Genomic DNA, 20,431 nt, shown 5'->3' with positions numbered 1-20,431 from the left:
CTTTGGAATTTCAGTATCATGGAATAATGATGCAAAAGAATCAGAAGTAAAAAGAAATTCCTTCTTCTATTTTTTACAGTCATTATCTCTGTATTAATGTTCTGTTACTTCTATTTTTTATGATTTTGTGTTAAAGATATCTAGCTGTTGCCTTAAGAAAGAAATGCCTTATTCTTTGTTCCACCAGCAGAGAGTGCCAGAGGAGCAGAACACAACCGCAGAAATGTTCAAACGGCATCATTATGGAGCTGAATGAAGCGGTCGGGCTGTATGCACCAGGGTAGAGCATTTTAGACAGCATTACAGTGTGTGTGTGAGATTCAGCAGATCTGACCCATTCATGATCACCAAAGAGATGTTGCTGAAGTTATTGTTGTTGTTGTTGTTGTTGTTGTTGTCTGAGCCTGTTAAAACACATCAGGCAAAATGTGTGAATAGAGGTGTGAGATAGTGCCCCTGTCCCTGGTGCTGAAATTTCAAACTCCTAACATTAGCTGCATTGACAGAGGGAGACCTTGACAACCGTCTGCTGGTTGGTGGACACACACACACACACACACACACGCACAAGCTGTCAAATCATATTCCATCAGACACCAGTACCGACGGTGCAGTGCAGTTGAGATTCAGACTGACCCATTTTCCCCTCACGCAGGGGGAAGCCTGTAAGTTGTAGGTGACTGGGAGCCACTGCTCTGCGCTCACTGCTCACTGATCCCCCTCTGGACCGAGTGGTGTGTCCCATCTTCTCTGCTTGCTCACAGGACAGCCTGTACCCAAGTTCACCCTGTCTCTCTTCCTCCCCACTCTTTTTTGTCTTCTGTGCAGATACTGCTATTATTGTTTTAATTTATGTAATCAACTTTGTTTTAATTTTATGTCCTCTCTATGTCCCAGAGTATCTCACTTTCTCTTGTACTGTCTTCTTTGTTGTGCATAGTAGAAATATTTTTTTTGCACAAATGTTAAAATGACACAAGAAATCCAGCTAATTGTTTGACATAATTTATGATGACATAGAGCTGGGCAATATGAAAAAAAAATCACATATCTTGATATTTTTGCCCAGATACCTCAATATGGATATTGCATTAATATTGTAGGGTTGACTATTAATGCTCTCACAAAATATTTACACATTGAGATTTTTTATATATAATCATCAGTAATGTGAATATAATGAATAAGTGGGTAAAAGCTCAGAAAATTCAGAAAATTACATCACTTTACTGTAAAGCAGCCTTTAAACTTGGAAAAGACTACATTATTAAGATATCCAAAATCTAAGACAATACCAAGTCTCATATCACAATATTGATATAATATTGAGATACTGATCAGCCCAAGTTAAAAGATTATAAGAATCATATAATATGCACATCGTTGCCTTATATATAACATGAAATAACCATGTTGGAAATATCAAGTTATGTCAAGCACTGAAAGGCTCAGACATAAAGACATGACATGGACATTTAGGATACGGGGATATTAAAAATTTAAGACATCATCTAGACTCATATGACAATATTGATATAATATTGATATATTGCCCAGCCCTGTACCTGTATTGTTTCCATTAATTTGACTTGTTGGTTGAACCTTTGCAAATACCCAAAAACTGGATCTTATTTCTGCCAATTAGTCAGTCAAAAATGTACTTAAACCTCTGAGACCCCGTGTCCTCGTATGAGGACATTACATTTTGGGTTTACTTGACCTTATACTTAATTCTACTTAGCTTAATCCTATTGTCCCATTCATGGACACTTATTGTGCCATCTAGTGGTAGTAAGAATCTATGTAAAAACAAGATGTCAGCCATCTCTGCCAGGTCAGTCTCCAGCTGATCCCATCACAAAAGTGGACAAGGTCCAAAACCTGATCACATTTTGTGGTTGAAACTTGTTTATTTGTGATTAACAGTGTTTGTAGTTTGATATGGCAACACATTTGACCAATTTTAGCAACAGTAACAAACTAAGACACTGTTAATTTGGAAGTTCTCGTATAAAGACTTTGGGACTTTATGATTGTCACATTTAAGGACACTGGGGCTTAATTATTGTTGACATTGTTCTGTTTTTTATACTTATCTAGTCCTACTGATCCCAAATAGCTAGGAGAAAATAAAAACGCATAGTAAACAAAAGTTTGGGTCTCAGGAGGTTAAGCTCATTTATTTCAGTGTCCCTAGGTCAGATCCATGGGGTGTACCTTTCCTTATGCTACCACCTGAGGAGCACCAACATCGGAAAGTTCTTCACAAAATGACTTTAATATTCACCTCATTTCCCCTGTTGTATCCTTTTCTCCCCCTCTAATCCATCCCATCCTCCCTCCTCACCCAATAACCTTTCCTTCTCCTCATTTGTCCCCCTTTCCCTCAGGACAGAGTGCATTTTTTGCTGCAGCAGCAAGGGTGGCTGTCAGCTGGCTGTTGGCATGCAGCCCTCCTAAACCCTTTACACAATAAACACTTTCCTCACATACACAGTAACACTCACGTGCATGCACATGCACCCACACACACACACACACACACACACACACACGCTTTGTGGCCACATCTGTTCACATGGAGTAGGGTTTTCATGAACATGTGTGTGTGTTGGGACATGTGGTGAGTAAGCCGATGGGTCTCATCATTCAGCAACCCTTTTCAGTCATTGCCTCTCATATTTGTGAATGGTTCAGTTGGCATGTATGGATGTGTGGACCTCTGAGCATTTTTTTTTTTTTTTTTTTGTGAGAATGTCAAAATCCAGCTGTTCGCTGGCTTGGTATTGGGGGACAAAAGCGGATTTTCCTCCTGATCTTTCTGCGAAGATGAGTGAAGACTGAAGCAAAGAAAATAGGATAATTGAAGAGGAGGGGAGTAATACCCATCTGTCATTTATTTCCAGTGTCACCTTGAAGATGGGATCTTTTTTGGAGCATTTATAGGATTTAATTTGAGGTGTTCAGATGAACTTTACTTTGACGGTGGATTTCTTTTAATTATTTGGAAAATTAACCAAAATGTGTTGCTTTTCTTCATGTAACGTAGCACAGTGTTTACACAACATGATTGAGGCTTAATAACTTTTTAAAATTCAGACAGTAAAACACAGTTTTTTAGCATTTCCAAAGGTTATGTGGTTATGTGGTCTTTACTGTTTGTGAAGGACGTATGAAAGTTAAAGTGTAACCTAGTAAAACTACTTTTTGAGACAAAAGAAGGTAGGAAGGTGAAGTCATGGCCCATGCTGCGGCTCACCTGAAGAAAGCTCGTGAGCTTGAGGCAAATCCAGAGTACAGAGCTCTACAGAAAGCCAGGGAGAGGAGGAGACGTCACCGAGAGAGAGCTGAACGTAAGCGGCAGGTAAAACGCATATAATCTCCTGACACAATTATGTTAACAACTTTGTGTCATGTATTGTGCATCTCACATTTTCAACAGCACATACTCTTTCAGACTTTAGAGTGTTGTATAAACGTTGGTGTTGGGCCATTGTGTGTGAGAGTGGGCTGTGGGGGTTGGAATGTGGATATGGTTGACTGTGCAGTGTGCTGCTGCTGCTGCTGCTGTCCAGCTGTCCTCTCAGATGATTTATCCTGTAGTGGGAGATGGATGATGGTGGAGTAGATGACAGATGTGACAAAGGCTCACATGTTGAGACCTTGTAGCAACATTCTGGTAATGTTTGAGATAAAAGAATATGTTGGGTAGATTACCAGATTCATTTACCACCAAGTAAAGAACTAGATTTTTTCTAAAAAAAAATATGTTATCACTGACAAATACATCATCACTATTTGAAGCAGACTTGTTGCTAATTAACCTTTAGTTTGGTTACAGCAGGTCTACACAGGAAGTGTTTGCTGGGTTTTTCAACATGCCTCTGCTTTAAACAGTTTTTACTAGTGGTCTACTGATATGTGTTATAATTATATTAGGTCAATAATAAATGAGCCACAAAGGTGCTGAACTTAAATGAACATTTCTTTAACACTGTTAAATTCTACACTGTCTCAGCTTACGCAGAAATAACACTGCAACATTCATTAATGCAATACGTGAACTATACATGATAAGGGCACATTATTTCAACATTAAATGTCAAATTTATTTTTTAATAACTATATTTTTAAGTGAGGCAGGTTGGGCTGCCCCCATAATACAGTGTCAGAGAACAATGAGATGTGTCTGCAGACCTTTTTTTGTTTTTATCAGTCTACCACCATTTTTACTCATCTGTTTTCCTCAAAAGCAAAAGAACAGAAACACCATAAATTTGGTGAAGTAATGTTTTTGTAAATGTTCATTATTTGTTGATAAATCAGTTTTTTGATTGACAGAAAATTAATTAAAACAGATGAGAGGATTGCCTGGTCTTACTGTATGTAACAGTGAACTGATTTATTTGGGGTTTTGAGCATTGTTTGGATAAAACAAAAAATATGGTGACTTTGAAGGGTAGCTAAGCTCATTTTCAAAATTTATACTCATCATTCTTATGGTCTCAGACGGTCATAAAATCGGAGTAAACATGAATAACTTTCTCTCAAATCAAAAAGCTAGACTGAGAGCTTGTTTAGACCAGGTATTAGCATGTGTTTTAGTGATCTGAACAGAAGTGGACAGCTGAGATACATCGTTGTTCACATCTGTGTCTGTACTAACACAACCACTACTGTAGCTAGCATGCTTGCTAGCTACAGTAGTGGTTGTGTTAGTACAGCTGGATGTGTGGCTGTTAGCAGAATTCAACACATCTCCTTCCATTGGGCAAAATGATAGATGGTCACATAACACTCTGTCCAACTCAGCATAAAATGGGTAAGTTACAGTCCTTGTCAGGGGCACATCGGGATGCAATAGCATTTACACTACAAAAGATATATGGTCAAATGTGTCCCACACCACCTTAACAAGTGGTTTGAGTGATGCGATCACAATGCGTCTTGGTGGTTATTCAGACTTATATTTTGCACTGTCCACTTCTGATCAGATCCCCCAAAAGGCATGTAAATACCAGGTATAAGCAGGGCCTGCAATGTGTCTGCAGACATTTTTGTTATCGGCCTTATGAGCACAGACATCAGCCTGATTAAACTGTCTGCCACTTAACTTGTGTCTATTTTCATCTGTTTCATGTATCTAACTAGAGTGATTCTGTGTTGGGCTCCAACTTGCGCTCAATACTTTGCCTTAAACCTTCAGTGCTGATTCAGAATGCTGATGTAGCTGTTGAATAAAGCAACATTTGAGCTGGTCTAGTTAACAGTTTTAATTTATGCCCGCCAATCAGATCTACAACTAACAGTTAGTTAGTAATAGTGGTTAGAGATGTAATGACCTTCAAATAGATCCAGTGGTCTAATCTTCACAGAAACATACTGCCACGCACTTTATTGGGATCCTTTGTTTGGCAACACTTCTCCCCATCAAGTTATTATTGTGTGTAATAATACAGGCCATGACAGTGATAAAAAAAATAACCATAAGTGGCCTTATAAAGTAACATAAATGCAGCTGTGCCTGCTAATGAGATATTTATGATACTGAGTAGAGTTTTGGTGTTCCTCCAATGGAAGCACAGACTTGGACACAGTATAGTCAGTGTATAATCCAGTATCCTCTGTTACATGACCAACTGCAGGTCAAATCCTGTGCAGATACAGAGATTACAGCTGGTTCTCAGTCAATCCAATCTCTGTTGAGTGTGTTTGCTTGGCAGAGAGGCAACATGAAGTGACCAGAAAAAAGCATACGTCAACACAGGCAGACAATTACAAACATACGTGTTTGCAGGTCTGTTATAATGTGCATTTGTGATCCGAAAAGGTATGTAACTGTGTTATCCAAAGTATGAACTAGCATCTGGAATATTCTGCAATGGTGGCTGTAAAAGCATGTGCTGAGATGAAACTCTATGCACACGGGTAAAAGGTGTCAAGTTTTCTGAGGCATGTCTTACATACATACATATCAGACGTTTTCTACATTCTCCTATGAACAATGTTTTCAAAGGTTTGCGTAAAGTGATCTGAGTACTGTCTTCAGGCTCAACATCTGTCACTATATTATGACCCTTTGACGTTCCTGGAGAGTGCAACAAGCCATGCGGTCTCCAGCCAGACTCAAACCCAGCTGTCATGAACCCCACCCGGGGTACACACAGCAAGGGGTTGTGGTCTTCATTGAGGAGTGGGTCTGGGAGGGTAAAAATAGCCAAGGCGGGAGAGACAGTGAGGGTTAAAGGAGAGCTAGAGGAGTAGTAGGCAGGACTGGGCCTTGGCAGCTCACACAGTAAGACAGAGGCAGAGGTATCTAAGGCGGAAGAGAGTTTGCTGGGCAAGAGATAAAAGGGCACCGTGAGGGGAAAGGATGGTGGTAATAGTAAAGTAAGTGAAGATGTGGACAGATTTAATGGAATGTAAGACTGATTGATGCAGCTAAGTGTCAGGAAAGTGGGCCGGTGAGGCTTTTACCTAAGGACGTAAAGTGAAAAACTGCAGGGATTGGACCATAGAACACCATACAGTGAGTGAAGTGAAGGGAAGAAAGGCCACAGTTTTTTAGGTGTAGCTGGGAAGTTATTAACTGTATGGTAACCATGGGCAATGCAGCAACATGTAAGGCCTGTGGATCAGATAAAGCTTTAAAGACCACTGGGAGTGACAACGATTTAAACCATCACTCTGACTACTACGGAGCCGCTGACTCTGGATCTGAAGATGATGATTCACTGGTAAGAGGTGGAGAAAGAAGCATGGTTCATCAGCTTATGTCTTTTCTGTCATGTCGATGAAGTTTTCAAGAAAGCGTGTTGTGTTAATCTCTTTGCTGTGCTGCTGGTGATTGTGTCTGTGTTTGTGTGGTGACATCCCATGTGAGAGGTTTGACCTTTGATCCCAAACGAGTGTGTACTCATCACAGACGTGTGATGAGGAGTTTGATTGTGCTGCTGACCTCACACATTAACACGCAGTGGTGTTTGATTGACATGTTAGTGTCCTAAGACCGATGACAGGTTACAACCTTGTCAACACCCTCTGAAATTAACTCACCCCTTAGTTCTTTACAAAAGTAGTATGGCTTTCATTTAGCAGAACAGAAGCTTCATTAATCTGATGAAGTAATATCTTTGTAAATATTCATATTAGTCGATATATTGATTTGTTGAGTGACAGAAAATTAATTATTGTGTTTGCTATTGTGACAGTCAACTGAGTTCTTTTGGTTTCTGAGGGGTTTTTTTTGAAAAAACATAATACAGTGACATTAACTCTGGCTTTAAGAACTGTCTGTATGCACTTTTCGGACATTTTTATGGACTAAATTGATTAATCGAAAAAAGAATCACCTGATTAACTGATAAAGAAAACAATAGTTACTTGCAGCCCTACATATATCAACATAGTGGTACTTTTATTATTGGCCGATGTTGGCCTATCATAGATATATAGGTATCTATGTATGTAGATATACATATATAAATTGTAAAGCATGAATATTTTTATTTTCTACATTTTCCAACCCTTATCCTTCTAAATACAACTTTAACATAACCTCCAGTGAAGTTCAACGTATGTCCGAGGAACTCAATATACATACACATAAATGCAGCACACTATTCAGGGTGTGTGTTTGTGTTTGTGTTTGTGTGTGTGTGTTGCAGCTGCTTGTGCAGCCTAGATGTCTGGTGGTTAAATTTAGAAGAGCCTACTCAGAGAAACTATTGATACAAGCAGGAAGTATTACTTCCATAAAACCATAAAACACTCTCTGAGCCCTTTGTACTAGCTTTTTATATCAAATTAATTGCAATCATGCACAGTAATAACAAGCTACTCCCATCTACTCCCAAGCTACTCCCATCGTGCGCACCCTGGTAGCTCACCTGGTAGAGTGTGCACCCCATGTACTAAGGCTAAGGAGTCCTTAGCAGTGGCCTGAGACGCCCTGAGCTTGTTGTCCTGCCCCTCACCTGACAGTCTTTAGCTGTACCATCTAACAAAATGCAAAAAGCCCCAAAAAAGAAAACTGCTTGTGTGTGTGTGTGTGTGTGTGTGTGTGTGTGTGTGTGCTGGGTAAAAAAAATTGTTTATATGCACCATATTTTTTAATACATATTTATAATACAGTCTGACCCAAATACGTTCTGAACTAACTCTTACTGTTACCTTTATATAATTCCACCTCCACCAGAAATAGCGAAAGTCAGCCTGGAACTTAATGAAACCAAAAATTGAAAACATTCTTGTATTCCTGTTCCTAATATCATCCTCCTTTTTCTCTCAAGTCTGACAGCAACACCAGTTTCCTGCGGGCTGCCAGAGCGGGAAACATTGACAAAGTCCTGGACTTCCTGAAAAATGGAGTAGACATCAGCACCTGTAACCAGGTAAGCAAACTTTGATGACCTTTCTGTTTCAGCTGTCGCTTACGCCACTGTGTGATGCCCGCTGTGCAACACAACTCATCAGAAGACAATGCAGGGTCGAAAAGTCATGGAAGGATTAAGTCTTAAGCCCTTTGACTTAATGACAAACAGTCTTAGTTGTGCTTCTTTATTACTCATTCTGTTGTCATCAATCAATGTCTAGATCTTGTCAGCAAAATGAATATTTGTAGGAAAACAAGCTGTTTTATATTCAGATAAATCTAGTTTTTGTTTTATTTGATAAATACGTTTGTCATGTTCATTTAACAGCAGTTTCAACATAGACATACAATTTAACTCTAACTTAACTTTTTCTTAGCACATCTGGCCAGAATTGTTTTCTTAAATCTGCTGTTTATTGCCTCACCGAGCACATATGTAAGTAACAAACAACACATGTTAATGTCACAGAAGTAGGTCAAAGCTGTCAACTGCTCTGTTTGTCGAACCTGCTGAAACTAACCTTCACTCTGCTGTGTCACGGCGGCATCACGCAACCAAGCTCAGTCAGCGCATTCTTTAACCTGCCATGCTGCCCTCACAGGATCATAACCACCCTCCCATTTACAATTACTCTCCTCCTCCACCCTCCACCACTCCCATTCTCCCCTCCAATCTCAGCCGTATGTGACGGCCCCTCTGACAGCTGTCCCTACCCCCCATACCCACCCTCAACATCTTTCCACTGGGGAGGAGGGATTTAGGAGGGTGTAAAATACTTCCCCTTAGATCTCAGGACACCCGCCCCGTCCTGTCTGTGTCAGTGTGATTTACAGAAGTCACAAGGTAGCTTAAAAGAGTGTGACTGTGTGTGACTGATTGTGTGTGTTGTGTGCGGGCGTGCATTTCATCAGCACCTTGTATTTTGTACTGTCTCATTGCTGTTGGCCTTTTGTAATTCTCCAGCAGTGTAATAGCAGCTATTTATACACAGGGCTGTAATTGGTTGGCATACAGAAAAGTGGCAACTGCCCACCCATAGCTCTGCTATTTGTTGTCACGGGCACCATGGCTTTTGTTTTGTGTACCAAGAGAGAAGCTTGACTCTTCAGGGCTGTGATTCCAAACTCTCTCTTGCAAACACACACACACAAACACACACACCGCTCCCTCTTTGCAACAGGAGAGCCCTGCCCTTCATAGTATCTGTCAGGGGTCAGATGATCACATTTGAGCCCTTGCAAGTGCCCAAAAATGCAAGTGACATTTTCATATATATATCCCAGTGATGCTCTCACTTTGCTTGTGTATGTGTGTGTGTGTGTGTGTGTGTGTGTGTGTGTGTGTGTGTTTGGGTGTGACTGTTTATGAGAGAGAGTGGCCAATATACTGTAACACAGTAGATGTATTTATTCGAGAGTCACAAGAGATAAATTCCACTCAGCTCATATGATGTTACTCATAATGAGGTAACTGTAGCTCATTTTACTTGATTAATTGGTCACATGGATCGTGCACGCACACACACACACACACACACACGTACATTCAAGCACATAGGTTTTGTTTCAACATACTGGGGCCACATATGAAACAGGGGAGTCTGGGGTTCCTCTGTCAGAAAATTTCAAAAACTTGATTTCCTGCATTCTGGTGGATTTTTATGCACCTACTTTGTGGATTTTCTCTATCAATATATGCTGTAAATTTCTTTAATTTTGTCAAAATAAAAAAATCGTCTGCTACTTTGATGTTTTTATTGGGAGGATAAATGCACAGTGTGACGTTCTCCCTTCAAAATTTGAAGACGCACAAATCCCTGAGTTTCATTGTCAATGGCTGCATTCAAATATACATCACATGAATGCAAATGAACATGAGCATGTACGTGTGTGAGTTTCTAACTATACATGCACAAGCTTACGCACATACTTAAACACATGCTTACAAGTCCAGTACTTGTATTCCTCCTCCAGGCTGTGATTTTGACAGTATGTTTGATGCACTCATGTTATTGTGACCATCCTGAAAGTTGTAATTGACATGTGTGTAGATGTGATGCCATCTGAAGCTTAATGATATTTCAAGGAAATGCCAATTTCCACATCTACCATGGTGAAATGAGACCGAGGCAATGATTCAAAAGTATTACATTACCTGTGATTAGCAGCAGAATTGCGCTCAAGGAAATGGGTGGATCAGATTCATGTCAGTGGAAAAGCACTCCACACAATTACAGATCCATTATCTATAATAGTAGTGTCAGCATCACAGTCAAGAGAGTCAGAGCTCTGTTGATAACAGCAACAACAGACGTGAAGCTATATAGATTAAAAATGTATCAATCGATTCAGTGGCTATAAAATTGAGGAACTTCACTGTATCTACATACAAATTGAATTACTGTAACTTAGTCGTCTATTTACAAATATCAGCATATCAGCAGTATATCACAAATTCAGATGCTCCTCTTTCTAGTAATCTGGTACGGAAATGCTGTATTGAGGCAATATACTGTAGTACACAGCACCCGCCACCAGAGGTCAGTCCCTACTGGTGGAGGGGACAACATTGCAGCAGTAGTAGAAAGAAAAAGGCCTCTGCCCTTGAGTATTGCCACATTTACGTTTATCTTGAGAGACTGTCTTCCAACTGTAAAACTGTCTGTTAGCCACAAGATTTTATTCAACACATCATCTCCTCTCAGCCCACTGATGTGTCGGTATCTGCAGTGGCAACAAGTGAAATCACATCCTCCAGCAACATGGGCGTTTATTTGATATTTATTCAGTATTCTAAGGGCCACAAGTATTTAAGCCCAGACTTGTTTAAGTGGGTAATAGCATATTAGAAACACAGAATTGTAGGCTAAACAATGAACATGCTTCATACATACATGGTACAATCACTTAGCTCAGCTTATAAATATTTGTTTTGTATTTTTTTTTTGGGGGGGGGTAAAATGTCAGGAAGATATGAAGGTATGAAGAAATACATCCTGCCCTAGCCTAATTTGCACAGTGTTATCCCTTGGCTAAAGTTAGCACTGTTTGTAACAGCACATGTCATGGAATAATGTCCTGTTTTAGAACTGAGTGTGTTGCAGTGTTATAGCCACCATACATACAGTTATATTCTGTAGTGTTATGATTCAGGAATTGTATCCTAAAATTAACAATAAAAGATATAATGTCATCAGAAGTTTCTTGACTTAACTCAAACTGTACATCTGGAAGACAGAAGGAGAAGTTGGAACGTCACACAGGAATTTTAAGTGTTGCCCTTGGCGGTGTGTAGTAGTTGCTAACTAAAGAGTCAGATCCTAGAAAGCAGCAACAGGGTGGCGAGGGCCAGTTTGGCGCCAAGGGCAGAGGGCTGTCCAAGTTAGTTAAAGAGATGGAGAGAAAGAGACACACTCCCTGTCTGCCAAATCTACACTCAGACTGTTGCGGTGAGTAAGTGAGATAAATGAAACTCCTGCTTTACAGAAAACATTAGCTCCCAGCTTTGACTGGCGTGACTTTGTGAGCACGCAAGTATGTTTTTTTTTTAAAGTTTATAATATAATACCTGTACATTTTGGGCTTATCTGTGTGTGACAGAGTTTGTTCCATATGAGTGTGTCCTTTCTTTAGTGTGATTGTGTATGTGAGCAGTTTCATTTCCATGTCCTCACAATTAAAGGCCAGACTTCCCCTTTAATCTGCCCAAATGTTAATCCTTGGTGAGTGGTATTGCTCTTTAATCTGCACGCATTTACATTATTTCCTCTTTTTCCTCTAAATTCATTCCCCCTGACAATTTGGCCCATAAACGACACCAAATAAACGTGACCATTTATTACCACGTGTGATTATAACAAAGGTCAGCGGTCATAGGGGCGGGAATATTAATCTGCGTTGGACGGAGCTCAGCGGTGTCCCTCCTGCCAGGAAGCACTACAAACTGCCAGGGATCACTGTGTTGGGCTGAGCGTCCATTAGCTAAATGAAGCTTTCACTTACAGCTCAGAGTAAAGGAGATTTAGATCAGTTTGTGTGACAGATAGTGTATGTGTGAGTCTGTGGTGGGTTTTGCCTGTCTCTCCTGGAATACATAATGGTCGAAATGTGATTGAAACTCTAATAAGATAGAGCATAATTCTTGCTGTGTCACTGGGTACACCATTTCAAAACTGACGGCTAAAGCTGAAACTCAGCTCTCTGAATGTTCAGACAAATGAAGCAAAGAGCATCTGGTCAAACATTTGGAAGTTGTTTCATCTCGCCTGTTGGCGCCGCAGTGAAAATGGACTGGCTGACTAAGTAATGTGGTTTATGATTTACTGGAGTGAAGACATTAGAAACACTGACATCGTGACTTCACAAACCTGATAAACATTTATTTATAGGAGAGTATGACAAGCATCTAAGCTCAGTAAGACCACACCCATCATCTAATGATGATGATGTTGTCCATAATAGTGCTTAAAAGGTTGGTCAGCTAACTGATAAACCAAAAATTCATTGACAACAATTTGATACTGGACGAATGATGTAAGTCATTTTTCAAGTAAAAGTGTTAACAATTTACTGATTAAAATTTTTGAATGTGATGATTTGGTGCTTTTTTCTTCTCCTTTTTTTAAACACCTAATTTAAGGACTTGCTGCCAAGTGTGTGTGTCCCTTTTCCCCTTCTGGGGATCAATAAATGTATTTATTACTAAAGACATACCATGGTGCTGACCTAATGTTAGTCTCACTTTACTGTTGAAAGTGACTTTGGGGTGGCACACAGTGTACAGAGATAATATTAACAAAGGAATGTTAGCGAATGATAATTCATGTCATCTTGACAAATATGTCAGCAACCAACCAATCTGACCACAGAAATAAGAAGTAAACAAACCTGGCTGTTGGTGATCTGATATTGGGCTAACTGCTATTGCTGTAGCTGTATGTTAGCTAGCTACTTAGCCAACATTAGCAAACAATGTGAATATATATATAATGTGTCTGTGAACATTGTGACAGTCCTCCAGCAACATCTTTTGACCATCATCAAAATTTGGGTTGCCATTCAACCTAGATGAGCCTATTACATACCATATTCAAGCAATGTGTCCTCATATAATGAGTCTGTAACATCTTTCAAAAATGTCCATGCAACGGTTCATATAATATCCTATGAATTAGCGTACCACGAATAACGTTATGTAGCCTAGAGGTAGACAGAGGTTAGGTTTAGGCAAGTAATGTTACTGTAGTTAGGTGTGGGGAAAGAGACATTTTGACCATGTACCTTAAAATGACTCAAAGTTCCCAAGGTTCCAAATACTGGTCTCCTGGGAAAAGTCCTGTGTTTTGCAACCTATCGACCGCCCCAACCTGCACCTTGAGGACACCACTTCTTTCTTTACTGCAGACGTGGGTTAACATGAATTACTGGCTCATGGTTATATTTGATACGCACAAATTTTAGTGCATTACTTTTCATAGGAAAACATACAAACAATACTGGAGAACAGCCTGATCTAAGCGTAACAGGAAAGGGTAATGTTGAGTGAAAATGGGTGGGGCTTAGGAAGGGCTAATTGTACAATACAGTACTTAGGTTTTGAGAATTGCGACTATATTGTAACTAAAATGCTAATTTCAGATTATAGAGTGCCCCAGGAATGAGTTCTAAAACCCCAAAATGAGTTCGCATTTTACCCATCCTGGTCCCTTCATTTCAGAGTCAGTGGGTATTTTAAATTGGGTTTTTGTTAGATATCTGAAATAAAGTCTGTGGTTAACACACGCTTTGTTCTACGACATAAAAGTACCTCAGTAAATACCCCACTCCTGAATTTTGAAGCTTTTATGTGTCTTAATTAAGGCGGTTGCTTACAAGTTGCTAAATGGTAGATATATATGACATGTGTGTGCGTGTGTGTGTGTCTTTGTGGTATGTGTTGTGTAACTGGTAACTGCAACCAGGGTGTTTAAGCTTAGCTCTACAGATAATTTAGGTCTCACCCTGTCAGGGTCATGTGTGTCACAGTAAGTTAGCTTTCAGATTGAGGGTCTACAGTGGCTTTTCAAAATAAGGTAATACAGTCATTTTTTTTATTCCAAAGGAACTAAATGCATGAAGACATGTATTCAGTTTTGAAGTATTTATTCTATGACACTAGGGTGACTCTCATGTTTAACCTTTAAAGCCATGTCATATATCTGCCACAGTGACACACATGACTAGACACTCACACATACTTTGGCCTCTGAGGAATGCCCCTTTTTTTTCTTTTTGAAAGGTTGACATTTTCAGCAGCTTCTAAATATGAGTATCCGTGTGTGTGTGTGTGTGTGTGTGTGTGTGTGTGTGTGTGTTATGTCCTACATACCCTCTATGACTGTGCAGAAATATGACACCCCCTTGGCTGTTTGGCATTTGGCAATTCAGAGAGAGAGAGTGTGTGTATGTGCATGTGTGTTGTATGTGCGCAAGGGGAGGAAGAACGCAATGATAGAGGTGTAAGCAACATAACGGCTCCTCTTTTACATCAGTGCCAGGAGGGCTCATACAGCCAGGAGGCACAGTGGCTCCCTGCAGGGGGGGGAGAAGAAGGCAGACAGACCCAGAAGCTTGGATCTAAACCAGGGGGGTAGTGGCAGTGGAAGCAGGGGACCGGCATTGATGGTCAGAGCTCCATCACTTCTAAATCCAGCTTTAAAGCTTAAAGCACCATTTAAGAAGGCGAAAAATAGAAAAGAGCAAAGAAAGATTTCGGAAGGGAACGCACAGAAAGGAAAGAAAAAAGGAGCAGGGAACCTGAAGGATTAAAAAGAGGCCACGGTTTAAGATACTCTCTTAGTTTCAGAGAGACACGGTGCAGAATGGAAGAAGATGAGGATGAGGTGAATCATTCTGTGTGTTTATACATGTCTGTCGCCAAGGAAATATGTTTCTGCATGGGTGTTGTATGAATACATCAGTTGTCCTGACTGCAATTGCCTGACAGTGTGAAACATGTACGCTCTCCTCCTTTTGCTGCTACTAACCTGTAGCTCTGGTTGATGGGTCAGAGGCCTTTTAATGCAATGCTCACACCAAACCTGCCTGAGGGGAAAATCAGCCATATTGTTTCTGACTGTACTTCTCGTATTTGAGTTGCTGGGTGCTGATCTCCCAAAACAGTTCTATAAATAAGCATCTCTGTTCTCGTCTTCTAATTTGTTGTTTTGGTGACATTTTTAGAACTGTAAATCACCCCACTGTAAGATTTTTTTTAATGTAAAAATGATTTAAATTTTGTTTTTAAGTGCATATTTCACATGCAAAATCATTTTTAAATACGTTTTTCTGATTCAAAAAATGTGTCCACTTCATATTACATTGTCCCGACGTAATATTGACCGCTGCACTAAATATTAATGGGATGGACACAATAACATAGAATGTAGTGTAGTTCAGTGCAGCACCTCACATTACGTCATAGCAGTATGACACATAAAGACTTCAGCAATTTAACATAACACTATAGGATTTACAAAAGCTGATGCATGCTTGTAATATAATTCCATGAGTGCCACTCAGTTATCAATTTACCACATGTGTTTTCTTGAAGTCTTATTTTTTGTGTTTGTTTTCTCTCCAGAATGGTTTGAACGCACTACATCTGGCAGCGAAGGAGGGACACAAGGACTTAGTGGAGGAGCTGTTGGAGAGGGGAGCACCTGTTGACTCAGCAACCAAGGTACACACACATATTCATATTATGATAACTGTTAGTTATTATGCTTAATCAAATTTTCAGATATGTGCATATCACAGTTTGCTCTTTAGCCCTACTTGGGGAAAAAAGAATGGAGGGAGGGATGACAGAGACAGCTGGGTGACCAAAAGAGAGAGGAGGAGATGACAGGAAGCAGTGCGCATGAATAGAAGTAATATATAGTGGTATCGGATGTACTATGTAAATCACTGCTTCTCTCCTGAGCTATGAAACTCAATCTGCAAGGGTGGTGGTGGACCTTAGGGTGATTGAAGTGGAAGGAAGTCATGTGAGAAGAGTTTAATTTTGTAACTGTATATATTCACAATAACCAAGTGTTCTCCAACAAGTCTAACATGAATGTCTTGTGCATTTCCAGATTTTCTTCTTTTTCATGGTTTCCTGTTTTAATATATATTGAGACTATAAAAAAAATTAAAATCAGTTTCGCCAACTGCGGCACTCAAAGAGGTGGTTTTGAAAAAGGTTGCAGTGCATCATGATTAGATATTCTACCTTTACTGGTAAAGAGACTGAGGGATGAGAGTGAGTGAGGGTAAGCTGCAATGCAAGCTGTTTGTCATGTGACTCTGTGGATGTCTAATGTGTCAGGTTTAACAGCTAGTGCCAGTAAACAACCACCAAAGAATCTGTCACCCCGCTGCCCATGTCCTTGGACTGCTATGAATTTGGCCTTTGATATTAAGAGTACCTTTGGTATTTTTACACCTGGACCCTATTTCCCATGATTTTATGTCTAAGTGACAGTACGTCCTGTCCTTGTAAACACGATATCCTAAGAGCAACTCAAGGAAATTTCTTCAAATTTGTTTCAAATGTCCACTTGGAGTCAACGATGAACTATTAGTTTTTGGTGGTCAAAGGTCAAGGTCACTGTGACCTTGTCAGTCTCAATGTTGTGAACGCGATATCTCAAGAACGCCGTAAGGGAATTTCTTCAAATTTGCCAAAAAGGTTGACTTGGACTTGAGAATGAACTGATTAGATTTTGGTGGTCAAGGGTTGAAGGTCAAGGTCGCTGTGGCCTTGCATTCATCTCATTCCCGTGAATGCAATATCTCAAGAATAGAAGAAACAGCTTGAGGAAACTTTTTCAAATTTGGCACACACATTCAGTTGGACTCAATGAACTGATGAGATTTTGGTAGTCATAGGTCAAAAGTCAAGGTCTATGTGAGCTCATCTGTCTCATTCTTGTTTACATGATACCTCAAGAATACCGTGTGGATGTTTTTTTAAAAATTTGACAGATACATCTACTTGGACTGAAGAATGAACTGATTAGAAAGACATGGATGTAAACTGTAAGAGAAATTTGACTAATGCACGGACTGTGGGGCAGTAATTTAAAATTGGTCTAGTCCTCCCCCAAAATTGCTAGTTTTGGCCACTGACCGGACTCAGATTTTTATTTTAAGTGTCTGACAACATTATGGAAAGGATCCATACAGTGGTGACTTCTTTTAAATGTACAGTAATTTTGTGATGGTGAAATTCACTTAATTTAAAGTGGACATAAGCAAAATAAAACTCACAGAAAAAGTCTTTGTTTGTCTTTCCACTGTCCCAACAATAGCCAACTCCGATGTGGTTGAAATCAACCCCTCATTCACACAGTCAGATGTGAAAATGTGCTGGTTCTATACTCACCTAAATGACTGTTTATTTAACTGGCGTCTGGTGTGTTTGGCAATGGCGATTTCAGGTCTGTTTCTGGTCAAACAAAGAGGATCTTACTCTGTAACAAAAAGGTCTACCTTTACCATTTAATCTTACTAATTATCTTGTTTGTATAGACTAAAACTGGTACACTACATATAATGTTTTGAGTTCCACAATTATCCTGTTTAAATATGTTGTATATCTGTACAGTGGTCTTCAAATAGGCTAGTTGTCCTTTTCCTCGAAAAGACAAACAAACAGCTTTAATTTGAGGGAGTACATTGATTATAAGGAAAAAAACATTTACTGGGAATAAGCCTTCTCAAGTGTAGGGGAGACTCATGGGTACTCATAGAACCCATTTTCATTCAGATATCTTGAGGTGAGAATTCAAGGGACCCCTTTGAAAATGGCCATGCCAGTTGACCCCTCCCCAAAATTTAGCCTAACATTGGAGCATTATTTAGCCCCCTTCCCAACACTGTGCTGACAAGGTTGTTCCCACTGGATGCCTTAGCTTGTCTAGTTTCAAAAAATACCACTATCTAGCTTAAAACATGAGTGTTTGTCTTTTTGCTGGGAAGGGGTGGGCAGCAGTTGTATCAGGGCGACTGTGGCCCCCGGCCCCCTCTTGGGGGTTCTACTGATAAATTAACGGTACTTCATTGCCTGCAGGGATTACCTTGCAGCTGGTTTTGCCCTTCAATCAGTCAGTAAGTCCTGAAAATGAAAACAGATGCAAGACCATAAACACAAGTGCATTATCAGTTTGCATAATTTAGTTTTAAGGAGGAGATGGGAATTGAGGTTTCTGTGCCATTACACCCTTTGCACTTGCATCCCTTTCAAGCAGCTGCAGTCTTTAAGGTGTTTATATCCACACAATATGCACACTTGGCTGGTGGCCCTAACCCTGTTTATCTCTGCAGAAAGGAAACACTGCCCTCCATATTGCCTCACTGGCTGGACAAAAAGAAGTAGTCAGACTACTGGTGAAGAGAGGAGCAGATGTCAACTCTCAGTCACAGGTGAGAAGCTTCAAGGATCAAAATCTATTAGATAAATCATGAAAAAGTGTGTAACCCCAACGCCAAGGGTGTACATTATATGTGTGTGCACATATGGACTGTATGCTTTTGCCTCTACAGAATGGCTTTACTCCACTCTACATGGCAGCCCAAGAGAATCACTTGGAGGTGGTGCGATATATGTTGGAAAATGATGGGAACCAAAGCATTGCAACAGAGGTAAGTTTGCACTTTATGTACCTGTATATGTGTTGAGTTATGAAACTAAATAATACTAATATCCCTATTTTCCTTTGCGTCTCTCTGAATTGATTGTATTAATTTTTCTTGCTCCTTCCTCTGTGCTCCTCCAGGATGGCTTCACTCCACTGGCCATCGCTCTCCAGCAAGGCCACAACTCAGTGGTCTCCCTGCTGCTGGAGCACGACACCAAGGGTAAGGTCCGCCTCCCGGCCCTGCACATTGCGGCCCGCAAAGACGACACAAAGTCTGCCGCACTACTGCTCCAGAACGACCACAATGCTGACGTCCAGTCTAAGGTGAGGGAGGGCGTCGTGGGGAGGAATTGATGGAGGGGGGAGAAGGGCGAAGGTGGAGTGCCAGATGGAGGTGGAGAGAGAGAGATGAAGGGAGAAAAGCAGGGGAGAGTGTATTACAAAATGGGAGAGCGAAAGAGGAAGTGTATGATAATGCATCATACTGAATAGATGATTTTTCATGTTGACAGTTTTATTCATTTTATCGACTATTTGGCTGCCATTTAGGAGTATGATAATATTAATGGACAGAGCCTCTATCAGAAGGCTTTCTGGTTTCCTTCCTCGTCTTTGTCTTTTGTTTTCTATTTGTGTAAACTTACCCTGTGTTTTATGTGAATGTTGTGATAAGCCCTTTCCCTAACAATCCTACACCCTATCCCCCTTTCTCTCCCTATGCGTCCTAACCAGATGATGGTCAATAGAACCACAGAGGTATACAGACTCTATCAACTCTTCATTTAATGCCTTTTATGATCACTTATGACCATGTCTTTGAGCTTTTTTTCCTGATCTTTCCCTCATTTAACAAGGATTTGTGAAGTCCTGCATGTCAGAATTATGTACCATTAATATGATGCATGCAGCAGACTATGCTTTACTACACACTCCTGCATGGCTGACAGCATAAGACACTGTGTTGTATCAATAGATCCCAGAGAATGTCAGGTTTATTGCATTTTAATTACAGGTTGTTTTACATTTTTTATTTTGATTTTAAATGAATGAGTCACTCTTTAAATTGTATTAGTGTTACAGATTTGTGACTGAAACGCTGACGGCGTTCCAGTCAAACTTCACTTCCTTATTTACTGCTTTTTCTCTGCATAACCTTCAGCATGTGTACTTCTAAGCACGTTGATAGCATTGTTTTTCCTCTCTGAAACACGTTGTTGATCTTTAAGTTAACTCTGTTTCTTAATTAAATTGCACCATGTCTATCAGAATGGGAAGGTAAGGAGTGAACCCACCTACAACTGTGTACCATAGATATGTAGCTGATATGTAAATGTCCATTTGTCTGTCCAAGCAGATACACATAGTGCGTATAGTTGCTTTGTGTATTTCAGTT

At 40.1% G+C, this 20,431-nt stretch overlaps 1 protein-coding gene across 3 annotated transcripts in view; it reads left to right on the top strand.

Moving 5' to 3' along the window:
* Nucleotides 1-20,431, top strand: part of ank2a (ankyrin 2a, neuronal) — a 123,149-nt gene that overhangs the window by 16,250 nt on the left and 86,468 nt on the right. For all 3 annotated transcript variants that reach the window (XM_078164630.1, XM_078164625.1, XM_078164624.1), the window contains exons 2-7: nt 8,292-8,393; nt 15,996-16,094; nt 18,725-18,823; nt 18,944-19,042; nt 19,177-19,362; nt 19,771-19,794. In XM_078164630.1, the coding sequence (XP_078020756.1) occupies nt 8,292-8,393; nt 15,996-16,094; nt 18,725-18,823; nt 18,944-19,042; nt 19,177-19,362; nt 19,771-19,794 (609 nt within the window). The remainder of the gene's footprint in view (nt 1-8,291; nt 8,394-15,995; nt 16,095-18,724; nt 18,824-18,943; nt 19,043-19,176; nt 19,363-19,770; nt 19,795-20,431) is intronic.

The sequence above is a fragment of the Epinephelus lanceolatus genome, chromosome 3 (genome assembly GCF_041903045.1).
Source record: "Epinephelus lanceolatus isolate andai-2023 chromosome 3, ASM4190304v1, whole genome shotgun sequence".
NCBI classification, from domain to species: domain Eukaryota; kingdom Metazoa; phylum Chordata; class Actinopteri; order Perciformes; family Serranidae; genus Epinephelus; species Epinephelus lanceolatus.
This window is presented reverse-complemented; position numbering and strand designations above follow the sequence as displayed.